Source organism: Haliotis asinina, chromosome 4, assembly GCF_037392515.1.
Source record: "Haliotis asinina isolate JCU_RB_2024 chromosome 4, JCU_Hal_asi_v2, whole genome shotgun sequence".
Taxonomy (NCBI): Eukaryota; Metazoa; Mollusca; class Gastropoda; order Lepetellida; family Haliotidae; genus Haliotis; species Haliotis asinina.
The window spans coordinates 63,552,922-63,580,066 of NC_090283.1; the positions used below are offsets into that span (position 1 = coordinate 63,552,922).

At 41.9% G+C, this 27,145-nt stretch overlaps 1 protein-coding gene across 2 annotated transcripts; it reads left to right on the top strand.

Annotated features, from left to right (window-relative positions):
* Positions 1-7,593: 7,593 nt before the first annotated feature.
* On the top strand, positions 7,594-24,355 carry LOC137282645 (uncharacterized). Of its 2 annotated transcripts, none has more exons than XM_067814433.1 (7): positions 7,594-7,826; positions 11,957-12,010; positions 13,361-13,581; positions 18,089-18,236; positions 19,877-20,085; positions 21,552-21,672; positions 23,345-23,928. In XM_067814433.1, the coding sequence occupies exons 2-7, from the start codon at positions 11,968-11,970 to the stop codon at positions 23,503-23,505; spliced, it is 903 nt and encodes a 300-aa protein (XP_067670534.1). In that variant the 5' UTR covers positions 7,594-7,826; positions 11,957-11,967; the 3' UTR covers positions 23,506-23,928. The 2 variants fall into 2 exon arrangements, with proteins under 2 accessions (XP_067670534.1, XP_067670533.1); XM_067814432.1 differs by lacking the exon at positions 7,594-7,826 and adding an exon at positions 10,420-10,649 and having other exon boundaries at positions 23,345-24,355.
* Positions 24,356-27,145: the final 2,790 nt, after the last annotated feature.

Genomic DNA, 27,145 nt, shown 5'->3' on the forward strand with positions numbered 1-27,145 from the left:
GGCTAGTGAATTATCTTGTGGGCTAGTGAATTATCTTGTGGGCTAGTGAATTATCTTGTGGGCTAGTGAATTATCTTGTGGGCTAGGGCTAGTGAATTATCTTGTGGGCTGAATGATGTTGTGGGCTAGTGAATTATCTTGAGGGCTCGGGCTAGTGAATTATCCTGTGGGTTAGGAACTTTCAAGCAGAGGTGGCCCGACTCTTTGGCAAAATGTGGTAGCTATTTTGCAAACTGAATTGCGATATAGTTGTACGTAACAAGGCTATACGTGACAAGGCTGTACGTCACATAGTAGTACATGACTTAGCCGTACGTGACGTGGTCATGTTCATTATATCGACAGGAAGCTTTGGTCTAAACTGCAATCCCGGAATGTTCATCTACTAAATGATATTTTGTATCCGAAGTATACATTGTTATTTTATTTGGATACAATGTCTCTTTCTCCATGAATAGTGAAGGTGGGATACGACAGCCTTGTTGCGTTGAAGCGTTCTCTCATCACACTGGGCGGCAGGGTTGCCAAGCCCCTTTCTGGGGTCCTCGCCGTGATATTTTTGAACATTGCCAAAGGCCGAGTAAAACCAAACTCACTCACTCACTCACTCTCTCGTCACGCCAAGCAAGACGTATCTCAAGTCGGTGACAAAACAACAAAAACAAAGACACAAAAACAATAAGGCTTAAAAATTCAAATGTAACAGCACTCGCATATGTTATAGAGGTCATTATCAAGGCAAATGCGAGGTTCGAACCCAGCCATGCCTGTTCATTGAAACCCAAGAAGCATAACTTCGCGCGAGTACCCTGAGCTAAGTCAGCACAAGGGCAAATGAAGACAAAATTACGTTAATACAACATTCTTGATTCCAACCGACTGAAATATTCGATACACAAGTTTAGGATCTCACATTTTTGCTGCAGTTTCTCACTTGTATATATTTGCGCCATATCTTGGAACCGGTGCATTATATTGTACGTAAGCTTTCCTCACTGTATAGATTTGAGAGAGACTGTGACCGAGAAAGGTGCAGGAGTTGTCTCCCTTCATCAACAATTCCAGTTCATGAACGTATCTCGTGGCCATCAGACGGAGGCGAGGCCTGCCGGGGATGTTTCCCAGCTGGATATGTAAAAGTGATATACTACTAACATAAAGTATGCAATTTCTTGAGTGCTTAATGGGCACTTTAAAACGGCAAGTCAGAACATCCAGTGAAGCAGGGGTATTTTGTATTTTTTGCTTAGCAGTAGTGCCGCCACAACCACAACTGTCAGCAGTATCATCACCACAAATATCACAACCCCCCATCTCTACCACAGCCATCACCATCACCGCCATGAACGCCATCACTCATGGGGTCAAATCAGCTACCTGCTCTTCGGCAAATAATTCTGTATATCATACATTCGGACAGACATATAATATATCAACATTTGGGGTGCAGATTCGCCCTCTCAACCGGACACAACAACAATTACAAGCACGTGTTAACAATTTGAAAATGCGATTAGAAATTGTGTGAGGCGCTGAAGAAAATGTTTGGTATATTAAAGATCATGGTTGAAATTGGTCTTCAGCCAACGCATGCTTGTCGTAAGAGGCGACTAAGAGGATCTAATAGCCAGGCTTCGGGACGTGGCCGACACATTTCCTCGTATCTCAGGATGGCGCTGATTATTGTTTTTGATGTCACTGGATTGTCTGGTCCACTGAGAAACCTCCGTCATACAGCCCCTAATATTGCTGGGTCCTGGGTCGTTAAACCGCATGGAAAACATAAAACATGTCAGACAAGCCATGTTAAAAGTAACATATGTCAAATTTTAGGATTACGCTTTCTTAGTAAAGTACAAATTCTAGTGGATTTTAGGTTGAGTCCCTTCCGGGATTCGAACCTCCACCCTCAGAGTCAGACACCTCATCGCCAGCACACAAAGTCAGCCGCCTAGCCCTCTCAGCTACCGCGTCTGGCGGCTGACTTTGTGTGCTGGAGATTAGGTGTCTGACTCTGAGGGTGCGGGTTCGAATCCCGAATTTGACACAACCTAAAATGTACTAGAATTTGTACTTTATTAAGAAAGTGTAATCCCAAATATGACATATTTACATTTGACCACTTTCTAAATGGCATTGTGTAATCAAGCCATCTTAAAAGTGAAGAAAATGGGCGTGTATGGTCCTTAAAGTATAGGGTATAAGGGGTATATTGTCTCTGAATGGTGCACCTGTTTATACTTGGCAACTTTGTCTGAGAAATATATTCAAAATTATACGGAAACAGTATTTAAACAGTTTAAACCAACGAACCAAAGAATATGGCACTTGGAAATTGAATGTGGAATTGGATTTAAAACACTGAAAATATGAGATTCAAAGAGCAACTGTGATACACTTCTATGATAGCCGTCTAAAAAGCTAAAACTAACTGTTGTAATTTATGGAATGTTTAATAATAATAATAATAATTGCATTTATATAGTGCATCATTCACTTGTCAGTGCTCTGTGCGCTTAGGATGGAAATTGACACTTGAACAGATGTGTTTTGAGGGCAGTCTTAAAAGATGTTAGTGAAGTGTTGGTTTTGAGTTCAAGAGGGACTCGTAGCGCATTCCATTTCACTGCTGCATTGAAAGCGAATGGCTTTTTGCCAAAATTGGTTTTGATGTTTGGGACTTTCACAAGCATTTGGTTTGGGGATCTCAGTGAGCGTGAGGGCAGATACAGGGGCAGTAACTCTGTGAGGTAGTCTGGGGCCAATCCGTTAAGACACTTATATGCCATTACAATAGTTTTGTAGTCAATTCTTGAGGTAATTGGTAGCCAGTGTAAATCTTTTAGTACTGGAGTAATGTGATCAGTGACTTTAGACTTTGTAATGATTCTTGCAGCAGTGCTTTAGAGGGCTTGAAGGCTTCATAGCTGATCTTGGTTGTTGAGAAGGCTGTTACAGTAATCGACTCGGGACATAACTGGAGATAGGACAAGTTTTGAAGTAGCATCAGCACACAGATAACTGCGGAGTTTTCCGATGTTCCTGAGATGCATATGAGCTGTGCTAATGATGCTGGAGATATGCTTGTCCATTTTCAGATGTTCATCAAGAATAACCCCAAGATTCTTGACCTTCGGAGTTGGCGCTAGGAGAGTATTACCTATTTGGAGAGATGGTTTGTCAAGTTTGGAGACTTTTATTTTTGATCTAATAAGCAGGAATTCTGTTTTACTTTCATTAAGTTTCGACATGTTTTCAGTCATCCATGTCCAAATGTCATTGCAAGAATTAGAGAGAGAGCCCAAGGATGGCACGGCTTCTGTGGTAGGGAATGAAGAATAGATTTGGTTGTCATCTGCACATTGATGCTGGTTGACTTGATGCTTTTTTTGTCTCCTATTCTTCCCAGTGGTGTAGTATACACACAGAACAGCACTGGTTTAACACAGAGCCTTGTGGGACACCACTCATGAGATCTGTTGGCCTTGATGTTTTGCTCTCAATCCTAACTACTTGGGATCGACCTGTTAGGTTAGACTGCAGCCATGAAAGAGAAGTGCCCTTGACTTTCAGATCATTTTCCATTCTTGACAGCAGTGTGTTATGCTCAAAGGCCGCCGAGAGATCTAGAAGAACCAGTGCTGATACATTTCCTTCGTCTGCTTCTGTTAGAATGTCATTGGTGACTTTTATTAGTGCTGTTTCAGTGGAGTGGTTTGGTCGGTAAACAGACTGATGTTTGTCAAGCAGGTTGTGTTTCTTCAGATGTTCAGAGAGGCGGGTACACACAGCCTTCTGTAACACCTTAGGAAGAAATGGGAGATTAGATACGGGTCTGTATTTGTTCGGAATATTTGGGGCCTGGTTACTTTTCTTCAGGAGGGGTCTCACCAGAGCTTGTTTGAAGGTTTTGTGGAACTCGCCTGATGATATCGAGAGATTGATAATGTTGGACATTTTTCTCCAGACATGATTTCACAAGTTGTGTTGGTATAGGGTCGAGCTCACAGCTCTTATCTGCCAGAAGCTTAATAATCTTTGTGATTTCATCTGTTCAGAAAGGTTGTATTTCATCAAAATAGCTGAAAGTAGCTGAAGTAGATTCATCACACTGGTTACCTGGAGTGGATCTACTGTCATCTAGCGTTGAAGCCAAAGTTACTAATTTGCTGTGAATACTATCGATTTTCTCTCCTAAGAATCTTGCGAAATTCTCAGCAGCTTCTTGAGGAGATTGGTCGTCCGGTAGGTTTGTTTCCTTTCACAATCCAATAAACATGTTTTCTTTTATTTCAGTCACCAAAAAGCATGTGTGTATTCCTTCTTGGCTCAGTGTGCATAAAGATTCCGTAAATTAAAAAAAGGTCGGGAAAACAATTCAACATTCTTTATCAATATGTTGTGCTTTCGGTGAAAGAAATCGTTCCGTGTGTTTCACTATTATTTCGTTTTGATAAATCTCATTTTATTTTCTGTTTTTGTATTTCCTCTGTTTCAGAGGTTTTGGCACTTATTTGGGGTTTTCCTGTAAATTCTAGGGATATTGTTCAGGTCTCTCTATCAAACTAGAAAACTTATATCAGCCTCCATTTTCGTGAAGATCCGAGTAAGAATTGATCTTCAGCAACCCGTCATTTTCTCTCTCCGTGAAGTTCAGGGTGAGAATTGATCTTCGGCATACCCAAGTTTGTATGTCAGAGTGAAGACTATCAAAATTCGGGATAAAATTGATCTTGACGGATGTACGGACGTATACGTTCCCGCAAAATAGACTTGGCGGGTGTACGGATCTTCACGTTCTCGCAAAATAGCCTTGGCGGCTGTACGGATCTATACGTTCGCGTGGTCGCGCGGCTTTGAAAGTAGGGTAATAATGCAACGCCAGAGAACAGCAATGCATTGGATCGCAAAAAGTAGAATTAGTAGCATTATTCCAAGGCTTGAAACTTACCCGAAGTTTGCCACTACTTGGCTCAATAGTTTATGTAGATTGTTAAAACGTTAAAAACTACAAAAGGTTCTTATAGCTGAAATTACCTGCCGTTTCATGAATTATTCATTACATTGACTGTAACTGATAAAAACACCACATTAACGCCTTGATATGTCCCATATATAAGCACCTAAACACAGCACTGAGTATGTCGGGCTGAACGAGTATGCAAACAAATTTATGTCTGAATCAACAACTGGCAATGCTCTGTTTGCTGTGAGGCAAAAAATGAACGTCTTATTTCAATACAGATTGCTAATTATCAATGAGTATTGACTTTTACAGTCAGTGCTGTGATATGTTTGTGTGTGTGTATCGGTAATCGATGACGATATGATACCAAGCGGAGAACCGGACTTGGAGGATGGAGACGCCTTGGGTGTGTTTGGGAGATGTGCTCGAGACGACTCAGAAACTGTTTTCGATGTGACTATATATTGGTAGCGGTATGTGGAAGTTAGATGGCTGGGTGGGGACTAGAGGCAGTTGTTAAAGCGTAACATGTTACGAGAGAGAGAGAGAGAGAGAGAGAGAGAGAGAGAGAGAGAGAGAGAGAGAGAGAGAGAGAGAGAGAGAGAGAGAGAGAGAGAGAGAGAGAGAGAGAGAGAGAGAGAGAGAGAGAGAGAGAGAGAGAGAGAGAGAGAGAGAGAGAGAGAGAGAGAGAGAGAGAGAGAGAGTTATCAATCACTTCAGCTCAGTACCCTGCTCTCGGGAAGGTAGGGTTGGATGTTTTATGAGGAGTTAGAGTAAAGGAGTTTATTGTTTATTTAAATCCCATTTTGGCTATTTTGTTGGAAGTTTTTTAACGAAAACTGTAAATGTTTCAAGTCAGTCAACATAAAAACATACCGTATTTTATCTCATGTCTCACAAACAATAACTAGTGTAATTCACGGATGTATTTTGTTAGCTTGCTGCTTGTTTCATGTTTAAATCAACAATCAACAACACAGTCCAGCAGTGTGGCCCCTGTGAAGGCCCCGGGCTAGAACAGGCCTTCAGCAACCCATGCTTGCCATAAAAGGTGACCATGCTTGTCGTAAGAGGCGACTAACGGGATCGGGTGGTCAGGCTCGCTGACTTGGTTGACACATGTCATCGGTTCCCAATTGCGCAGATCGGTGCTATGTTGTTGATCACTGGATTGTCTGGTCCCGACTTGATTATTTACAGACCGCCGCCATATAGCTGGAATATTGTTGAGTGCGGCGTAAAACTAAACTCACTCACTCCAGCAGTGTGGCTGTTATCCGAGCCATACAATCCGGTGATTCATACAATCATCTGTCCAACTACGACTTCAACGTAAAAGACCAAATGACCCACACTTAAAGGTGTCTCAAATGATGTGTTTTGATTCGTTTAAAATTCAAAATTCTGACATATTTGGTGTATTCAGAAAATATCTAGCATCACTGACAGGTGAATCATCACGTCTTCGATCCTTACAGTGTTAACATCAACATATCCTGTTCTGTCTCTCACGATTGAAGTGTTCCGTCTTTATACTAATTAATTGGCAACGGCCGCACTAACCACTTATACCCATCAATTCCAATACCTATGACTTTCCGTTACCACAACACCGCTGATATGTCATCGCTTCCCAGCTGCGCAGATTGATGCTCATGCTGTTGACCACTAAATTGTCTGGCCCAGAGTCCGCCGCCATATTGCTAGAATACTGCTTGGTGCGGCGTAACACTAAACTCACTCAAGGATTGAGGGTGTTGTGCAGTGAGTGAGTGAGTTTAGTGTTACGCCGTGGGTGATCTCGTTTCAAGGGTGGCTGGGGGAGCTGAATTAGCCTAGTGTTTAAAGCCTTTTTACGTCACGCTGAAGACCCGGGTTCGATTCCCCATTTCGGTACAATGAATGAAGTCCACTTCTGGTGTTTACGAGTGATACTGCTGAAGGCGACCCAACTAAACTCACTCAAGGATTGAGGGTGTTGTGGAGTGAGAGAACACCCACAAATCTAAACCATGTATTTGTTGTACTTTGTCTCATCATTTAAAGACGCTTTTCTACGTTGTATTAGGGCAATGTGGACTTAGTTTACCACGAATATTTTAGAGATAGGTATAATATTGTATTTGGCTCGTTCATTTCGCTCAATTATATCACATATATTTTGGAACCAATTCACAACTGCTGTCAAAAAATCACATTTACATGTATACCATTTTGTGTCATTTACGTCCTTTACTGACAGGGCGGTGGGGTAGCCACGTCGTTGGAGTGCTCTTTTCTAAAGTGACATAACTCCTCGTGGGATGTCCTCGCCCTCATTATTACGCCATCCTGCTGTACGATGAGCCTCAGTTTGTCACGTGGTTACCTTGCCCGTCGATCGGAGAGTTACAGAACTGAACTAATATTTGTATATGCCCTGAAATATGTTCAGCAGATCGACGCTCATGATGTTAGTCACTGGATTGTCTGGTCCAGATTATTCACAGACAGGCGCCAAAAGACTTGAAGAGTGTGACGGTTAACAACAAACAAATGAGATGGCACACGATGGAGAGGTGCCCGGTGTGAATAACAGTATCGTAATGGAAGTTTTATAGATTTAAAACACAATTATAACATAATCGCCCGAACGCAACGCCATGGAATCATTCATACGCAGATCAGCTGTGAAACGTGCGTCCTCATCGACACTTCCGTGTGTATCACCTGAACAACACGTGACGCTGGTTTAAAGGGGTAGGTAAATGGTGAGCCTCCACACCTGAGAAACACAGTAGTGAGCCCCCACGCCGTGGCACGTCAGAGTGGCGCTAAGACCCAGGCGTCACACAGATATCTCTACACACAGGCAGTGTATGTAAGTATTGCCTTTATCAAAATCATTTACTGAGATATCACCGGACTTGTACACCTGTCAACCAATTCGTGATCAAAACCATGAATATCCTGCTTATAATTTATCATTAGCAACCCATGCTTGCAGTTAGAGGGGTCTAACAAAATTCAGGTGGTCAGACTCGCTGACTTGCTTGTCACGTGTCATGGTACCCATTTGCATAGACCGATGCTCATGATGCTGATTATTGGATTGTCTGGTTCTGTCTCGACTATGTAGCGACTGCCGCCATACAGCTGGAATATCGCTGACTGCGGTGGTTAAGATGAAAAGGGCAATGCGTTGAACGGAAAAAAAGTGAAACAAACACTACTGGTAAACAACAAACAGCAAACAAACATTACTAGTGAAGTGAAACACCCAGTTTAAATATAACTGCAGAAATACTACAAAACATATTCAGAGCCAAGTTCACGAAAATCCCGTTACTGCACTGAACCTTTTCAGTCAGGACGGAATCGTACTCCACACAATCAACAACACCAGGGCTCGATTTATTGACTCGGTTGCTCTTGTTTATGCAGTTATTTAAACATATAACAGTTATTACATACAAGTAAAAATGGATGTTTTACGAATTGGTTCTTAGAACATTTTGATAATTTACCGTACTACAACTTAAAGGATATAAGTCAATACGATTGGTAAATGTTGGAGTTTATGAGGGAAGATTATCATCCAAAAATGTTATAACTGATGCTGGCGATGGATATGCACTAAGAGGAGTTATTTGATAATGACAAGAAAGTTAGAGCACGTATCGGATGTTTTTGTGAATCAGTTTGAAGTGATCGTGACAGATCTCTAAATGTGAAAATACTAGTGGCGCCGATTTGGGATGCTTTTGCTGTTAGAAATTCTGTTACACGCATTATCATCCTGTCAAGACAGCAGACAGTATCACGGTCCGCACTAGACTAATACATAGTCGGATAATGCATATAATTCTGACTGAAACAAATACTTCCTTTCAAATTAGTGGGTGAGTTTGGTTTTACGCCGCTTTTGGCTATATTCCAGCGATATCAGGGCGGGGGACACCCGAAAATTGGCCTCACACATTGTACCCACGTGAGGAATCGAACCCGGGTCCTCGGCGTGACGAGCGAACGCTTTAACCACGTACTAGTCTACCCCACCGCCCCCTTTCAAATTAAAAAGGAGCCCCATTGAGAGGGCAGATTCACACCTTTGGACATATAGACTTGCTTTATTGAGAGCTTTAGCATTGCAGAAATGGCTAAGCATAGACTAACACCTAGTCTCTGAAATGAACATACTATACTGAAAAAAATTCATAGTAAAAACAAAACAATATTATGAAATGGAGGCCTGAGACTTTCTTCATTTTCAGAAGTTAAGGAAATCCTGAATTGCCACATTTTCTAGATTTGCGTGGGCTTTGATATACTTGCTTCACGGTCCATACGACAGACTAGGCTGGGCAGATGGGGAAATAGTGTGGTTTAGGGTCCATACGACAGACTAGGCTGGGCAGTTGGGGAAATAGTGTGGTTCAGGGTCTGTACGACAGACTAGGCTGGGCAGTTGGGGAAATAGTGTGGTTTAGGGTCCATACGACAGACTAGGCTGGGCAGTTGGGGGAATAGTGTGGTTCAGGGACTGTGGGACAGACTAGGCTGGGCAGTTGGGGGAATAGTGTGCTTCAGGGACTGTGGGACAGACAAGGCTGGGCAGTTAGGGAAATAGTGTGGTTCAGGGACTGTGAGACAGACAAGGCTGGGAAGTGGGGGAAATAGTGTGCTTCAGGGACTGTGAGACAGACAAGGCTGGGAAGTGGAGGAAATAGTGTGGTTCAGGGACTGTGAGACAGACAAGGCTGGGAAGTGGGGGAAATAGTGTGCTTCAGGGACTGTTGCAGGGACTGTGAGACGGGATAAATCGGTACATACGGGGTTTAATGTATACAGCAAGACGTAAAAGTTCCCATTAAAGCTGTATTGTGACGACTTATCTTGATAACGATTTCACCTATCATAAAACCATCAATGCGGAAAAAATAATTTACACCTTTTTTCATTGATAATCACACGTAAAAACATCAAAAGTTGTAGCCTTGTCAACCCAGACTGCACTCGGTATCACGTGTTAAATGGCCCGTATATGCCCGCTCAATACCACGAATACTGTTGTATCAACTCCAAACATTGTATGGATTTGTTAAACACAACAATATGTTATCATCACAGTCAAGTTCACAAGAATGTAAACCTAGAATTTGTCATTTCGTATCCTCTGACTCGACAGACGTTATACATTTTAAAATGTGGAGAAAAGAAAGGCCTAACTTGATATTTCTGAAAGTAATACCACCCAAAAAGATAGATCCGACTACACGATGAATATCATCACTGCAAACTAGGTTATGAATTCCGAATAAAGAGTACACGTGTTTAACTAAAGCAAGTATTATTTCAGCCGCCCAATACACAAACACACTTCCACCCGTGTTACAAATCTACATCATGTATGCATTACCCAGGACAGTCGGTACGTTAAGCCTCAGTGTCGTAGGGAGAACAGGTTTCACAACAATTGTTATCAGTGCTGGAATGCAGGCGGCCATCAGCTAGGGTGGTCGACAAGGTGATATACTCATAGCGCCTGAAAACACTGAGTGTTGCTATTCTGTAAGTTTCGACGTGTTGGTAACACACTGTATGGTCACGGAGTGTCGAATGAACCAGCCATTCTATTCAATGTCAGAATTCAGAATCTGCGAGGACTGTTAACGCCGGCTCTGAAATACAGAGGTCTATCTTTGTAAGTATGTTAATGCTTGTGGTCAGTGTTTACAAACTTATTAACTTTAGATTGGACATTAAGAACACTTTCGGGACCTATTTATATATCTGTGTTTGCACCGTTTTGAATATTCCAGCAATAGAACCAGAAATTGGCTTCACACATCGAACCCATATAGGGAATCGACCCCGGGTTTTCTGCGAACTAGTACTACACACGATGACAATAATCATGACGATGTAGTTTTTTTTTTTTTTTTATTGTTTTCTTATTATTGCTTAGCCAGCGATGATAACAAGAAAAAGCATAACATCGTCTTCGTTGCTTGTGGAGGCAGCACATTAAATATTAACATGCCGAAATCGTTATAACCCTCCCCTGCTGTGTATTTATTTACTATCAGGTGAGCGTACATTCAAATAAGCGTCTGCGGATTAATGCCATAGTAACCCATAGCATAGGCATAGTGAAGGAAAACTAACTCCGATATTGCTCTTGGGAGATGTTTTGGTGCATGTATTTGTAAAAAATATTTTAGAATCAAAATGAGAATGGAAGTTAATAATTCACAAAACACTGTTTTGGTAGTATTATTCCAAATATATAATATATATAATAACATCACATTTCCTGTTTTCTCGTAAAATATCTTTTGAACATACAGACAACGGAGTAGCCTAGTGGTTAAGGCGCTCGTCTCGTCGAAGTCCCGGTGTCAAAGACCCACATGGGTACATATCACACACACACACGCACGCACGCACGCACACGCGTGACATTACTGGAAGATGACTGAAAGCGGCGTAAAATTAAGCTCATAAGCTCATTCGCTCACTCTCCATCTACCGAACATATTGCTCTCTAGTTACGTCATACGGCTTTTCCTAACTCTACATGAACATCAACATTCAAATGATATATGAGTGTTTGAAATCATTTGAAAAATGTCGTTCACGAGTAAGCTCAAAGTGCAAATGGTTTCCATAGCAAGACTGGAATTGCATCTCTCAAATTTGTAGACAGACGATCTTCCATCTGGCCACCGGGCGGACGCAAGGAGTGGGGTTGAATTATCTGTTTATTGTCACTTTACCTGCACTCCAGTTATTGTTTTGTAGCTTCATTAAATGATCGTCTACATCCGGTTTTAAATCGTCTACCAAAACCTCGGAGGCGTGTTTTCTCCTATACTTACCCCCGGGATCTTTGTATAATGATAATTGTACCAGCTCCTATACTAATGTTGTCATGTAGGAAGCTATTTGTGTATCTGTATCCGTGTAATCCAATCATTGCATGCTGAAAATTATCACTTTTCTTTTAAGGTTCTTAAAGGATGCTCCCATCCAGCTACGCCGTGCTCGAGGCGATTTTTGCCGGCAAGTATATATCATAATACATTGAAATAGTCCACAAAAGATAAAGTAAATAAGAAACGATAATAGGAGACTAACAGGACTGGGTAGTCAGACTCGCTGACTTGGTTAAGACCTTTCATATGTTCCCATAGGTCCGCCATATAGATTGAATAGTGCTGAGTGCGACGTAAAACTAAACTCACTCACTGACCCAAATGAAAATATATGTGTTCATAATTCGAGTAATGAACATCATGAACAAAACATATGACCCTACTGGACCCGTTTCATAAAGTTAGTGCTACTCGTGAAGATACGGGAATGAATTGGTTTTCAGCAGTCCATGTTCGTCGTAAGAGGCGATTAACGGAATCGGGTGGTAAGGCTTACAGACCGACACCTTGAAGCTGGTATATTTGCTGTGTACGGCGTAAAGCAAATACACGTAAATGTAGACATAGTCAAAATCCCGAAGATTTCTAACATAACCACGTGTGTAAATGAGTTTTGTCACTGTATGTTTCATTATCCTTGTAAATTTATTTCAAGTGTTGTTCTTTGAAAGTTATATTCATATCAAACGGAAAACATTTGAACATTTATATTCAACCAGGAGCTACACTACAAAATGATATCTGACTGAATCTGTCACAACAGGAAAGGGAAAGGTTAATCTATGTTGATTGTGTACACGTACAGATAGCATTCATCTGTCAAACTGTACAATACTCTACGTAGTAATGGGGATTCTTTCTTCCTGAATCTCGCTTTGAGGCCGTTTTCCAATCCCGCGAGTTCGAATGACCCTGCCTTGCCGCGCACAAGAAGTCTGTCCAGATCATTCGTTACACTTTGCTTACTTTCCACCATTTGGACACAAACATGTTGCTCTCCGAAAGTGTGAAAAACAAAGGGCGACAATCCAGAAAGGATTACAAGATACAAGAACATGTACATAGGTTTTTTGACGATAATGGACAGGCGAAGACTCAGCAATGGATTGACAGACAGAAACAATGGCACTTCCCTGGAAATATTGATGTGATGGCAAACACGACCAGGTGGGATGACAATTAACCCCCTGGATGCCGAGTTGTTGTTTCTTGAAGCGCACACTTTCGTAAGCTGTGAAAAGTGAACGTTGTGCGAGAAACTCACTCACTATAAAAGTAGACTTGCGTTGGTTGGAAAGATAAGGCTACGTCGAACACCTGACAGCTAAGACTGATTTGAGGACTCATGTCTTCATATGTAGGGAGCAGTTCCCTCGTTTTAATGCAAGTTCAGGTTAGAACCCCATAATGCTCGTAACGTGATTGCTAAAAGCGGCATAAAATTCAGCTCACTCAATTTATTCTTTTACCTTTTCAGTCTTCACACTATCAACACACACAGTGACTGGGCAGTCTGCTGACAGCTTTAGCACATGCAGACTGACGACGTCGTCTGTCGGAGAACAAGTTGTCACTGACGCTGTATCGGGGTTCAAATACATGTGGGCTACACAATGCGGTTACAGCAACACTAAGCCTAGTGCCCCCAGTATAGAAGTGAGGGGGACGACTCATGTCAGTGATGCGGCGTTACAGAAGGTAGGACCACGTCAATCTCAACTCCCGCTGTCCAGGGTATTCTATCGCCAGTCGATGGTGGTAAAACTCAGGGCCTAGATTTTCGAAGCTCTCTTAGCTCTAAGTTAGTCGTAAGATAATGTTAATGAATAGCACTTGCGACTATCTTAGTGCATAAAAGGCTTCGACAACCTACGTCCCGGTCACATTCACTACTATAGGTTTATTTTCACCCCAAGTCGAACAGCACCATGCTGAAAATAGACGTTCAGTGAAGATGAGGTAATGACAGGAGCGACGGTAACGCAACTCAGCATTATCCAAAGGCCTACATGTTCAAAGCTCTCTTGGCGTTAGGATAGTCCCATACATAACATTAACTTACGACTCTCTTAGGGCTAAGAGGGCTTCGAAAATCTGGGCCCAGGTATATAATTGAGTCAAGACCAGATAATCCCATGATCAATGTCATGAACATCGTTCTACGCAGTTGGAATACAATGACATGTGTCAACCAAGTCGGCGACGGTGGTGGTAAAACGTCACTTCCGGAACTTGGCCACAAAACGAATCCTTCAAGGGTATTCATCGGAACAAAATGTCCACGATAACCAGTCCGGCATGAAGAAATGCCAGGAGTAACACGGTCTTCAACGTGATGATCCAGTTCTTTTACACACGAGAAGAGTTGTTGGTCGGTTTGTGCTTTAGCTGACATGTTGAAAAACCTATTGATATAGTCTCATCCTGGATGCGAATCCGCACCGTCAGAGTCGGGCACCTAGTCGCCAGCACACATAGTCAGCCACCGCGATTTCCACAAAAATGAAAGTCGGACAACTGGTAGTCTAGACTGCGTACTTTGTGTACCCCTCTGATAAGTGTAGACTGGCACGGCTCCCACGGTTGAAAAGTATGATAACAAGTTAGAATGTGATCAAATGCAACATATGTCATATTTGGGATTTCACTTTCTTAGTAAAGTGCAAATTCTAGTATTCTTTTTTCATCCAGGATGAGACTCAACCAAGAAAGTACTAGAATTTGTACTTTACTTAGACAGTGAAATCCCAAATATGACATATGTTGCGTTTGACCACTGTCTAAATGGCATTGTGTAATCACTGTTGATGTAGATTCAGTGTAGTGAACTCGAGTGATGGATTACCGCTATTGCCCATGTAGTCGACGATGACAAGATGAAATACGAGGGGGTGTCAATAAGTTTTGGGCCTTGAGCATTTTTCATACCCAGGCGCCACAGCCTGTGGTACGACCTTGAACCTCGGGGTGTAGCTGATGTGATATATAAGTTTTGGTATCCTACTCTCAGAAGTTATTGAACAGCTCACATTGACAGAAAGAGGCCCCTTCAGGGCAGTGAAAATGAATAAAATTGAGTATAGAGCAGTAATTAAGTTTTTAGTTCTTGAAGGAAACTCAGTGAAGAACATTGAAGAAAGGTTTTCAGCAGTTTATGGGAAGTGTTCCCCTTCATCTGCTACCATCAAACGTTGGGTCAATGAATTTAAGCATGGTAGAGAGAGTCTTGAAGATGACCCCCGTCCAGGTCGCCCAACAACAAGCACTAGTCAGGAAAACATTGACAGAGTGCATAGACTTGAGCTGGAAAATAGTCGAATCACACTCCACGAGTTAGAGGAGACCACAGGCATTTCACACGGATCCATCGAGACAGTTCTTCATGAACATCTCGTCATGTCTAAGGTGTGCGCAAGATGGGTGCCAAGAATGCTTACAGATGAAATGAAGCAAACAAGGGTCACCACAAGCAACTCCATGCTAACCAGATACAAGAAGAATCCAGCAGATTTTCACTTTAGGCTAGTAACCTGTGATGAAAACTGGATCCACCACTATGATCCTGATGGAAAGGAAACATGTCACTTCTCCCAGGACCAAAAAGTTCAAAGCCTCCAGATCAGTGCAGAAGGTAATGGCGACAGTCTTCTGGGATAGCAAGGGCGTCATCCACATAGATTACTTACCAAAAGGAAGAACAATGGATGGGGAATATTACGTTAACTGTTGAGGCAAGTGCGACAGTCAGTTAAGGAGAAGCGCCGGGGCAAGATCAGACGTGGTATTCTTCTGCATCAAGACAATGCTCCAGTAAACACCTCTCGCGTTGCAGCCCAGGAATGCGGGTACGAAATCTTGCCGCATCCCCCTACTCTCCAGACCTGGCACCAAGTGATTACCATCTGCTCCCAAATCTCAAGAAACACTTGCGTGGTCGTAGATTTCAGGATGATAATGAGCTTCTTGCTGCTACTGAGGCTTGGTTGGAGGACCGAAATGGCGCCTTCTACAGAGATGGCATCAGCGACTGGCAGAAAAGATGGAACAAGTGTCTTGACTCACAAGGGGACTATGTTAAAAAATAAATGTGGTTCATACCAATATTTTGTGTTTTTCTATGCAAGGCTCAAACCTTATTGACACCCCCTCGTATGCATACCAACGATGCGCGCTGAATATCATCAGTATCGATGACTGTCTTAAAATGATGAGATCGTGTTGTAATTTACATATCACGTGATAAAATGTATGCCTTACCGGAAGCGACATGTGACGTACAATCCGGAAACGTTCATCACTTCACAGGCAATCGTCCCCTTTCCTTTTCACCCACTTCGTGCAGACACTTTGAATAGATATAATATTTTACAATCATACGTTAGGCAAGACAAAGCTACCGTGTCGTACCATGTTTTCGGCGAACCATGTTTTCGCGGTATTTCTTTCCCCCGTAATTTCTTGCGTACAGTGAGATGACAGCGCCACCTGTCAACACCGTCTCGTGTGCATGCAGAAGCTTCCGTCGCAATCGGAACACACAGCGTTTGAAATGTTCAGCTTTCACGGAAGTTGTGGCCTAATTTCTGTCAAAGTACTAAAATTCTACCATAGAACGTAATGCACTTTGAGAACCTTCGTAAATGTGATAATAATTTTGAAATAACGCTCGCAACTTGTCAAGACGACCATCGTCTGCTCGAGTGAAAAGCCAAACATAAATATCACGTGACTCGAATGGAATGTTACCCACGTAATAAAAAACCCCTTGAAAACCGAATTGGTCATCTCTTACATACACTTTCTTCGTGCAGCAGAATTCGTACCAGGCATGTGATCTCTGGGTTCATTTGAAATACTACTGTGATGATATTATACTGCACGGACATGACACGTTTTATTGTCCCTGCCATGACGGGCCATGCAGACAAGAAGAATGAATGTGCAAATGATTGAATAACTTACCTGTAAATATTTTTATTTTTAACAAATTTAACAAAAAAGACATCAAAATAATCAAGAAAAAATTACCAGTTTGCTTGACTTTTAATTAAAATACGTTGTTTCGAGTAACCCGAAAACATGGTATGTCACTTCTAGCGCTTGTGCTTGCGGACAAGACACGAAATGTATGTTGCATTGGAAACGAACGGACGACAGAACATTCTAACAATAAATTTATAAAGCTTGAGGTGACATTTATTTACGGAATTACAGTTTTGATAATCTGCTGATACGCAATAATGTTCATGATCATCTTTTGCGCTACTACCCCGAAAACACGTTACGCCGTGGTACTACATGTATGTGTGGCAACTATGAAGTGAGAATGCACTTCAGGTCGGGGAAACAACGCTCTGCCCCACCAATGTTTCCGTGCGGTCAGTCACTGCGCCCAAATAAGACAATGAAGAACTTGATGTCTCGGTTTTCAATGTGCAATTGTGACGTCATATCGTTTACACCACAATGAGCAATATATGACGTCGTGATGACGTACCGTGTGGAACGAAACCTTGCATGGGGCTCTTACAGTTTTCTTCAGAGATGCGCACTCCACGTTACGAGTGAATGTATCCTACACACGGAATATGAAATAAGATGATTTCGGATTAATTATATTATATTATTTAGGACTTGTACTATGTTCCCCTGATATTCCAAGTGAACAGCTGATTTGCGTTTCATGTGTTTGCGACGGGTTGCCATGCTGAAGCAGGATATGCTAATCTTTGCGCGACCACGTGCATTGTTATTGCATTTTACCGCGCTATTGCAATTTATGTCATGACATACTCTTACTGTATTGTGATAATTCATAAACAGGTGACCCGTGAAGGTCCCTGGGTATAACAGGCCTTCAGCAACCCTTGCGTGTCATAAAAGGCAAATATACTTGTCGTAAGAGGCGACTAACGGGGTCGGATGGTCAGGCCCGCTGACGTGGTTGACACATGTCATCGGTTACCAATTGCTCAGATCGATGCTCATGTTGTTGATCACTGGATTGTTTGGTCCAGGCCGATTGTTTACAGAACCCCGCCATAGCTGGAATATTGCTGAGTGCGGCGTAAAACTTAAACCCACTCACTTATAAACAGGTGCTTATGATACTGCTGCAATTGTGCAATATTATCCAGTTTTTGCACAGTTCTTTGTTCATATTATATTAAGGATTTTGTCCAATTTTACTTAATTTTACTTCCAGGCAGCTCGTCTCACACACCTGATGGTGTCATTCATGTCGCCCACGTTGTACCGCCGTGTTGCTGCTAATCTTGCTGTGGGGATCTACTACCGTCGCACCGAGGACATCTCCGTCTTCCCCGAGTACACGCCGACGCCAAACTGTAGAAGTGAGTGAGTTTTTAGTGAGCACCAAGGACAGGTACAGTGTGATGGTGGCCTTCCCCAAATGAACTGAACAACGTGCAGAAAGAACTGGGATCTCTCCTCGTAGTCTAGTAGACATGAGTGAGTGAGTGAGTGAGTGAGTGAGTGAGTGAGTGAGTGAGTGAGTATGGTTTTACGCCGCATTCAGCAATAATCCATCAATATCGCGGCAGGGGACACCAGAAATGGGCTTCACACATTGTACCCATGTGGGTAATCGAACCCGGGTCTTTAACCACTGGGCTAGTGGTAGAGTGTCTGTCAGAGAGCGGAAAGTCGATGGTTCGATTCCCAATGCCATCAGGCGAAAAGAAGCTAAACAATAGTAATTGTTATGAAGTCCAGTTGTTATGAAGTCTGCATTAAAGAGATAAACCATAGACTGCTTGGTTCGGAGTCAGTATAGTGTGTGAATAGGGTACACAACTCCGGCAAGGGTGAGTGAGTGAGTTTACTTTTACATCATTATTTCATTCATACAGGGACGTGGTATGCCTATATCATTTGATGTGGAAGTCGCGGAGGCTGAGCGGGTTAGGCGGCTGACTTTGTGTGCTGGCGATTACGTGCCTGACTCATAGAGTACGAGATCGAATCCCGGATGGGACTCAACAAAAAAAAAGTACTAGAATTTGTACTTTGCCAAGAAAGTGTAATCCCAAATATGACATATGTTACAAATCAGCGAGCCTGACCACCCGATCCCGTTAGTCACCCAAGCATGAGTTGAGGAAATCATTTCTAACCTATCTAATGGCCCTGCATTGACTGCGGTACCTCAGTTACATCGACAATGATCCGGGATAGAAAACGCAGACACGCACACGGGCAGGCACATAAATGCAACTTTTTTTTCCACCAACTACTACAGTTTTTGTCAAAAAATGTAGGTGATATTGGATTTATAAGATTGATATAAAGCAAGTGTTAAAGCCAAAGAGGAAACAGGGGATGAAGAGAAATTGAGGAAAATGTGACAATTTATTCCATTCCTTTGAAAATGTTTCATTTGTATGGGTATATATTGCGTTTTCTCATACTGGCATTATGACAATTGGCATTAGCTAGTGCTATGCTCTCAAAATAGAATATCCCCTACATTTATTACGGTATTTCAGGTATTTGGTAAGGCAGGGGCCGTGGGTCGTTTTTGCACATTAGAATGAAAAATGGACCACTAAAGTTTTGAAGTTTACTATTGATACAAGAGCAATGGCCCATTCTAAATTCAGAAAATGGATAATAATCCTGAAAATGGCCCATTGTCAAAGTTCTCTTTCCCAATCCCTGTATTAATCGTCATGGGATCACATGTACCCCCAGCTTCATCAACGCATTGTAGGAAATGAGACCCATCCGACCTCCTGAGACAGTACTAGTCTAGATTCTTGACGGAGGGTCTAAATTTACAGCTAACCAACCCGATGGTCTGGTAAGAAAATAATTAGATGTTCCATACATCTGAGAAAATTCACCATATCTTGGTGTGTGGTCTGGTTAAATCCAATTCAGGCTGATAACATTTTGAAGTTTCAGCCCTGATGACTTGTTATGTTTTGTGCTTATTCATATTACAGTGACTGACGTCTTCTTTCTGTTCCAGATATCTGTACCGGCAACTGCAGCCTCACCTGCTCCGACCGCAGCCTTCCTCTAGCGTACGAGATCGCCTACGGTGGTCGGCTGGTCGTTGTGCCAGCTCAGAATGTCGAATGTTCGAGTACGAACCCCAATCAATTTGAGAACCTCCTCGTTGCTGAGTTCAGTAGATCCATCTACAAGTATGTCCTTACGGATTCTCACAAACAGAAGGTAATATATGGAATGTTTGGAGTCATAACACAGATTCTATTATGGTACACCGAGTTCGACCATCCGACTCCGTCAGTCGTCTCTTACGACAAACATAGATTACAGGGTGTCCCATAAAGCGTTCGTAACGTTACGACCTGTCGTAACTCTACAGTCTACTATAGATTTTTGAATGTCTTGGCGCTACGAACACTTTTTGGATCGGGAAGTAGACGGCGAACTTTAGTCAGGATCTTTAATTGGTCTAGTGATTGAATGGATGTCAGTAATACACGATCTCTACCGCGGTGAATAATGCGAAAACCGCTACCTTTGTCTGGTCATAACTAAGCCATGTGTCGCTGTTAAGAGCCTATGCTATAAAAGACGTTATTCCAGCTATGTGGTTGGACCAGACAATCCCATGATTCACCTAATGATCATTGAACGAACAATTGGGAGACGATGCCATGCATAAATATCAACTGTGTGAGTTCTTCGTGCAGATGTTGCAGACATACTTTGGATACTCCAGTTGCTGTCTGACCTACACATGCATCATCATAAGGTAACAATCCGCACACATGGGTACAGAGTGTGAAGCCCATTTCACGTGCCTCTTGCCGTGATAGTGCTGGAAAATTGCTAAGTGCGGTGTAAAACTAAATCACTGAGTCATGATTACCCACAATGTTCATGCGTTGTACTATACCGTGAATAAAAAGTTAAGCGCCTCCCAGTATATTTGGCAAAAATAGAGGTTGGCACTTAAGAAATCTTTCAGAAAAATTTGGTTTAGTCCTTTTAGTATAAAAACAAAACCGTAATGGAAATTATCTTTTACTTTCAACAGGATGCATGAGCTTAATGGAAACCATGCATTTTGTTTTCCTCACAAAAGTTACCTTCTTTTGAAAAGTGAAATTGTCACTTTCAACAAGTGAAACCTAAATTTAATAGTCTTGTATAAGCGCAACAAGAATAGTTGTTTTGATGTAAAAACAGTGCCATCGTATGTGTAGCAATATTTCCTTTAGTTGTAAATACAAATGATTATGACATCCCTAGCTTTTCCCAATTAGTTCAGCCTAACATTTCGACAGCTTCACATCTTAGTTTTGAAATAGGATGGCGCTTAACATTTTGTTCTCGGTGTATATTTGTTCGGATTTTATGTTTAAATTGGGTGGGGTAGTTTTGCGGTAACAGCGTTGAATCAGCACAGAGATGCACGTGTTCAAATCCACACGTACGTGTAAATTCCATTTGTGGTCCTTCTACCGCTCCTGCTATGAATGAAAGGGTATTGTTGTATGCCGCTTTGCAATCTTCCACCAGAAATATGTTTAATACTTGGCATCCAGTTGTGGGTCGAAACAGGATCTTCCGCGGTACGAGCGAACGGTTTAACCACTAGGCTACCCCCACAGTTCCTCCTCTCAAGGGGTACCATCATATGTCATCATGTATCTGCTTCACTGTTTCAGGTGCTGGATGCCAACTCGGACGCCCCGTCTGCCTGGGGGATGACGATTCCAGTGATAGACTACTTCAGACAGGCGTCCCTCTCATGGTTCCAATCCACCAAACTCAACTCGGCTACAACATGTAACTATTCCTGTTCCTTTTAAGCCCTATACCTACACACCCTGTACCTACATACCTACACACCTATCACACATAACATAGCTAAAATGGATAGAATTATCATTAAAACAGCCGCACGCTATCAGAAATGAGCGGGCCACTGTAACTTGATAATGGCCGCAAAATGCTTGACGACTGGCCATTATCAAGCCCGTTGTTAGGTGACGTCATAGGTAGCTCAGCTGTTGAAGTTCAATCACCTACGGTTCGTTTGAAGTTGGGTTCATTATTGACCATATATCTGGCTCACATTCGCCACATGTGCCTGTGCCATCATGCACTTTCCTGCATGTGCCAACCATAACAATTGTACCATAAATGGCAACATACAGCAATGAAAATATCGACTTGAAGTCTAACGTTGTTGATCACTGAAAACTGGCTGGTAGTATGGGCGAAGGTCGAGGTCGAATGTCGTCACTCTCAAAAGAGACGTCATCTGTGATGTTCTATTACGTGTCTATATTTGCAGAAATTGTGTCAGTGGCCTCCGTCGTTTGTTGTTGGCAGTAAATGCTTCTAAACCGATGTCGTTGTTTTTATTCTTATTTTATTAAAGATTCTATTCATTTTAGCTATAATGACGCTAACGCTATTTTTCAGAGCATTATCATTTGCAGGAGCCCTCGGTCTTTTCAACTGCCCTCCTTCGTCGGGCAGTTAATGAAAGACCTCGGGCTTCTGCAAATGATAATGCCCTGTAAAATAGAGTTACCCTTATAGTATTGCCTGCCAAAGGCAAAAGTACGCGTTGATACAAAACCTTATTAGATTTGCATTGCCCAGTAGGACTAGCCTCTCACAAAAGTGTGTGACTTGCCACACCCCACCTCTGTCAATATTCTAGCAATATCACGGCAAAGGACACCAGAAAAGGGTGAGTGAGTGAGTGCAGTTGTACCCATGTTTGGATTGGAACAAACGCCTTCCACGGATTAACCGACCACCCATCCATAACACCTCTAATCTTACGGCAGCCCGATACCTTTTTAAAGTATGAGTGAGTGAGTTTAGTTCTACACCGCAGTCACCGGTGGCGTGGCAACCAAGTCAGCGAGTCAGACCATCCGATCCCTTTCACTCGCCTTCTATGGCAAAGATGGGTTGCTGAAGGCCTATTCTACCCCGGACCTTCACGGTTCTCTTTTCAAAGAATATTTTCAGTTCCTTTCGGAAGCTGATCATTCAAAAAACATAACTGGTGGTATCATTTCCCAAAAATCAATACAAGCCGATTTTAAAGATTTTGCCTTGGAAATAGTTTCTTCGGGATTTTTTTACCTGATAACATAGTACGATTCTGCTCCTTAGGATATTTTCATGTTTACAGACCTTCTAAAGTATGTTTTGGGAGTATAGGATCATTTGGCCCTGATCCCGTTCCATAAATAATCTTACTCCCAATACCTTTTGCAAAGTAGGTATAATTGTTTGTCCGATCGATTTTAAGGATGAATGTTTTAATAACATAAATGGAAATATACTGGACAGCAAAAGAAACGTACCTCTGCTTAGTTTTTAGATAGACAACATAAAATATGAACGCTCACTTTTATGAGACTTTAAAAACTTGCGTTTCTTTTGCTGATCATTATTATTTACCCTATGGGTACATGTTTTTCAAATCTTGCAGACGGAATGAACACATGTCAGGGCTCGGCGCTGTGTCCCAATGAATGGTTCACCAGAAATAACATGAAGCAGAAAGACAGCAGGCTCTATGAGGTCCTCAACGATATATACAACAACGATCGTGCCTATATTCACGGGGGCATCAATTTGTGCGACTGGTGATATAGCAATATATCCACCGTGATATCTGTGGTGACAATTCTGGGGACGATTCAGCCATAATAAACATCGCAAAATCACGGGATGATGTCAACGACCAACACAAATACATCGGTCATTCTTCACGGGTTTGCATCAGCGTATAATTAGCGACGTCATCACCCGTGAATACTAATGGACGTAGCCGGTGCAGCTGCACACGTCTTTTGTTTCGTCTGGGCGTGACCCTGTATAGCTACTGTGTGAAATTCGTGCGAATCCTGACACTGTCTGACTTTGAAGCAGGTGGCTGCAGACAGTGGCACGTGTTGCACGAGAAACATTGCCGACCGGGCGATGTTATCTGTGTTGTAATTGGTCAGAGCATACGTTGGGTTTTTTTTCCCTCTCCCTAAAATCAGGATAAACATTGATTCGTTGTTTGAACCTGGCGGCTCGGTCATATGTTCTCAGGTGTGATGGGAGTAAGTTGTAGTTTCGATCAGTCTTGGAATGACGTGCCAGTACATATCGCTGGATAACAATTCGTCATCGTGATTCCGTTGAAAGGACCACCAAGCTTTTTATGGATAATATAACGCCAGGGGCACTGACGCATACGTCCTAAACGAACATATTTTAGACATATATATCTTATACAACTTTATGGATAACAAGTAGAGTCAGTCGCTCAGTGTAAATAATTATTCTTACCTCGTTGCCAACTCAGTTCAGTTTGATAACAGTATCAGAATCTACACCGAAATGTTCTATGCAATGAACATTGTTACCCTTTACGTTGTATTTTCATATATACTCACCATCCTCCTAGCTGTGTGTATAGACAGTTACACTAGTAAATGATGCAATCGTTTAATGGGCAAAGAGTTATAAATCAGTAGCATATTGTAATGTTATATAACGCTGCAATCGGCAAACGATCTTCACTAGACCAGGCTGTGGGGTAGCTTTGTCATTAAAGCGTTGCTAAATTATTGCTAAAAGTGGGATGTCTACTTACTCGGCACTAGACAGTCTAATATTGACGTGATTAACTTCTGCACGTATAAGATATTTTCACAAAGCTACATTTACAAGTATACGTTTAAATAATGCGAATTAATATTTTAAAACCATACATATTTTTAACCATAAAGAAATATACGGTCAACAGAAAAATCGTCAGAAGAAACCCTTTTCGCCTAACATCAGCCGACCTAACATCATACAACAGTATGCTGTTAGACCATCCGTACTTTATGTGTTTCGAACCAACTTCAAACAGAAAGGGGGCAGTTGGATAGCCTGGGGGTTAATGCGTCCCCTCGTCACACCGCAGACCCGGGTTCAATTCCATAAGGACAATGTGTGAAGATAATTTCTTCTGTTCACCGCCGTGATATTGCCGGAATAGTGTTAAAAAGGCGTTAAACCATACTTAATCTGAAAGACAGTTGGAGATCTTAAAGATTTCATCACAGAGTTAATGTCTTAAAATCAATTTAGAAAATATATAGGTGTCGCTTTTCCTCGGGACGATCTAATTAACATACGTACATGAAGAAGGGTCAAGCTTGTGCAGGGCAAGAGAATTTTCAATCACACCAGGATATAATTTTTTTTAAATTTCGATACCGGCAAGGAAAATTAAGTACACCTACCACTAGTGTAAATATAGCCACTTCCTTCAGTCAACTGTTCTAAACCAGATTTTGCAAAATATTCCCATTTGAAGGAACTATTTACACACATGAACTGATGTATTGTTAAAAACATTGGAAAGGCTACTGTCATGAACTCAGATGATAAAACGCTGTGAAAACTGGCGAAATTTTAACAAAACTTTACACCCAAACGCAGGTGTTCACAAGAACGACATATGCACATGTTTTTTTGTTTGTTTGTTTGTTTGTTCATGTGTGTGTGTTTGTGTGTGTGTGTGTTTGATTTATTTCACGATAGAATGACGGAACACGGGAACAGAGGAAAAATACGGAACCAGTGGCTATTGTGAGTGAGTTTAGTTTTACGTCGCACTCGGCAATAATCCAGCTATATGGCGGCGGTCTTTTTACAATCGAGTCGGCAACAGACAAGCCAGTGATCAACAGCATGAGCATCGATCTGCGTCACTGGAAACTGACATCATATACATCAACACACGCAACTGGGACACCGTCAGCCATCTCTTGCTGCAAGCATTGCTGAATAGAGTCAATGTAAACTTGCCAGGCTTTTTAAACGTAGTATTTTTGTTGTCTTAATTTTGGCTAGCATTCCGTACACACTCCACCTAGGGTCCATGCAGGTAGCAAAGGTACTGTACGTCCCCATAGTCTGTAGCGTGGTGATCCACCTTCTGTTGTTGACAATCTATAGCCTGTTTTTATACTGTATTGCCCATATAATGATATAGGTTTTAAACTTTCTACGCTAGTTTTAATGCTAAATGTGATATTCTAGCTGTTTTACTGTCCTTTGTCGACAGGTTTCTATAATACACATATATTCCATTTCAGTGTAAAATGTTCCCGTCACGACATAGCTGAAATACTGCCGATGTGACATTAAAATTAACTCTCTCACTCACTAATTGCTGAAGAGCAATTTCTTGGATCTTTACGAAATGCTCATTAGTGACGGCAGTTAAACGCCCGTTTATTCATACGAATACGTTCGTACTGAAATAGACCAGGCTAGCTATTCTCGAAACGTTCGTAGCCCAACGAAGTTTTTAAGTCCATTCTTAACACATTGGCTACGACCAAATTCAAGAATTCTTAGGGCTACGAACGTTTCGAGAATAAGGGCCCAGGTATGACCACGAACGGTCGACTCACCTGGCATGAAATGCATGTGCTGCCAACGGTCGCAGGGGTTATCTCAAAGAAATCTTATGCCTTTTAATGTGTGTTGAAGCTGTTCATTAACACCCAACGTGTCTTTATTTCACAATATTAATGTTGAGATATGTAAAAGAGTATATGATATCTACAGAAAAGCCATCGTTTTAAATGTCTCGTTATATGTCGGTGACATGACCACCCGATGATCGACCGGACTGAATATTATTTGTAAATTGTTATGACATGCCGTGTACTTCCCCAGTTCATTTCTCCGAAAGGATTATCTTGTCTCAGCTGATATCTCTATCCCTCTGCCGGACCCCAACTGGCGTCTGTGACACCCATCCTGACACACTGTTTAAGAGGACCCCTCCTATCTGTATCTTTTTAGAGTGGTAGTGAGACTCCATGGTAGCTACATCCTTAATAGTTTCAGTATTAAAGTTATTACTTTTCACGTCAGCTATCGTTTATAATGAAGCTAAATTCAATATGGGCATTTAAAAAGTGCCCTTTGTGATATATTTGCCAAGCACAGGAAGCGGAACACATCAACCCCCAGCTCCGCACCAAAAATTACCTACTTCAAAATATATGCACACACATAAGCATAACCCATGGTGATAAAAATGACAGCACAAAATGCTTAGAATTCTTATCATTTTTAATAACAGGATGGATGTGCTTTGAAAACACATAAACATCTTACACTATTTCATCCAATCACAGCTGTCACGGGCCTCTTTCCGTTTGAGTTGTTTCCATACGGTCCTCGCTCGGGGAGCATGTGATGTTGATATAGTGTAGTGGAACTTAAT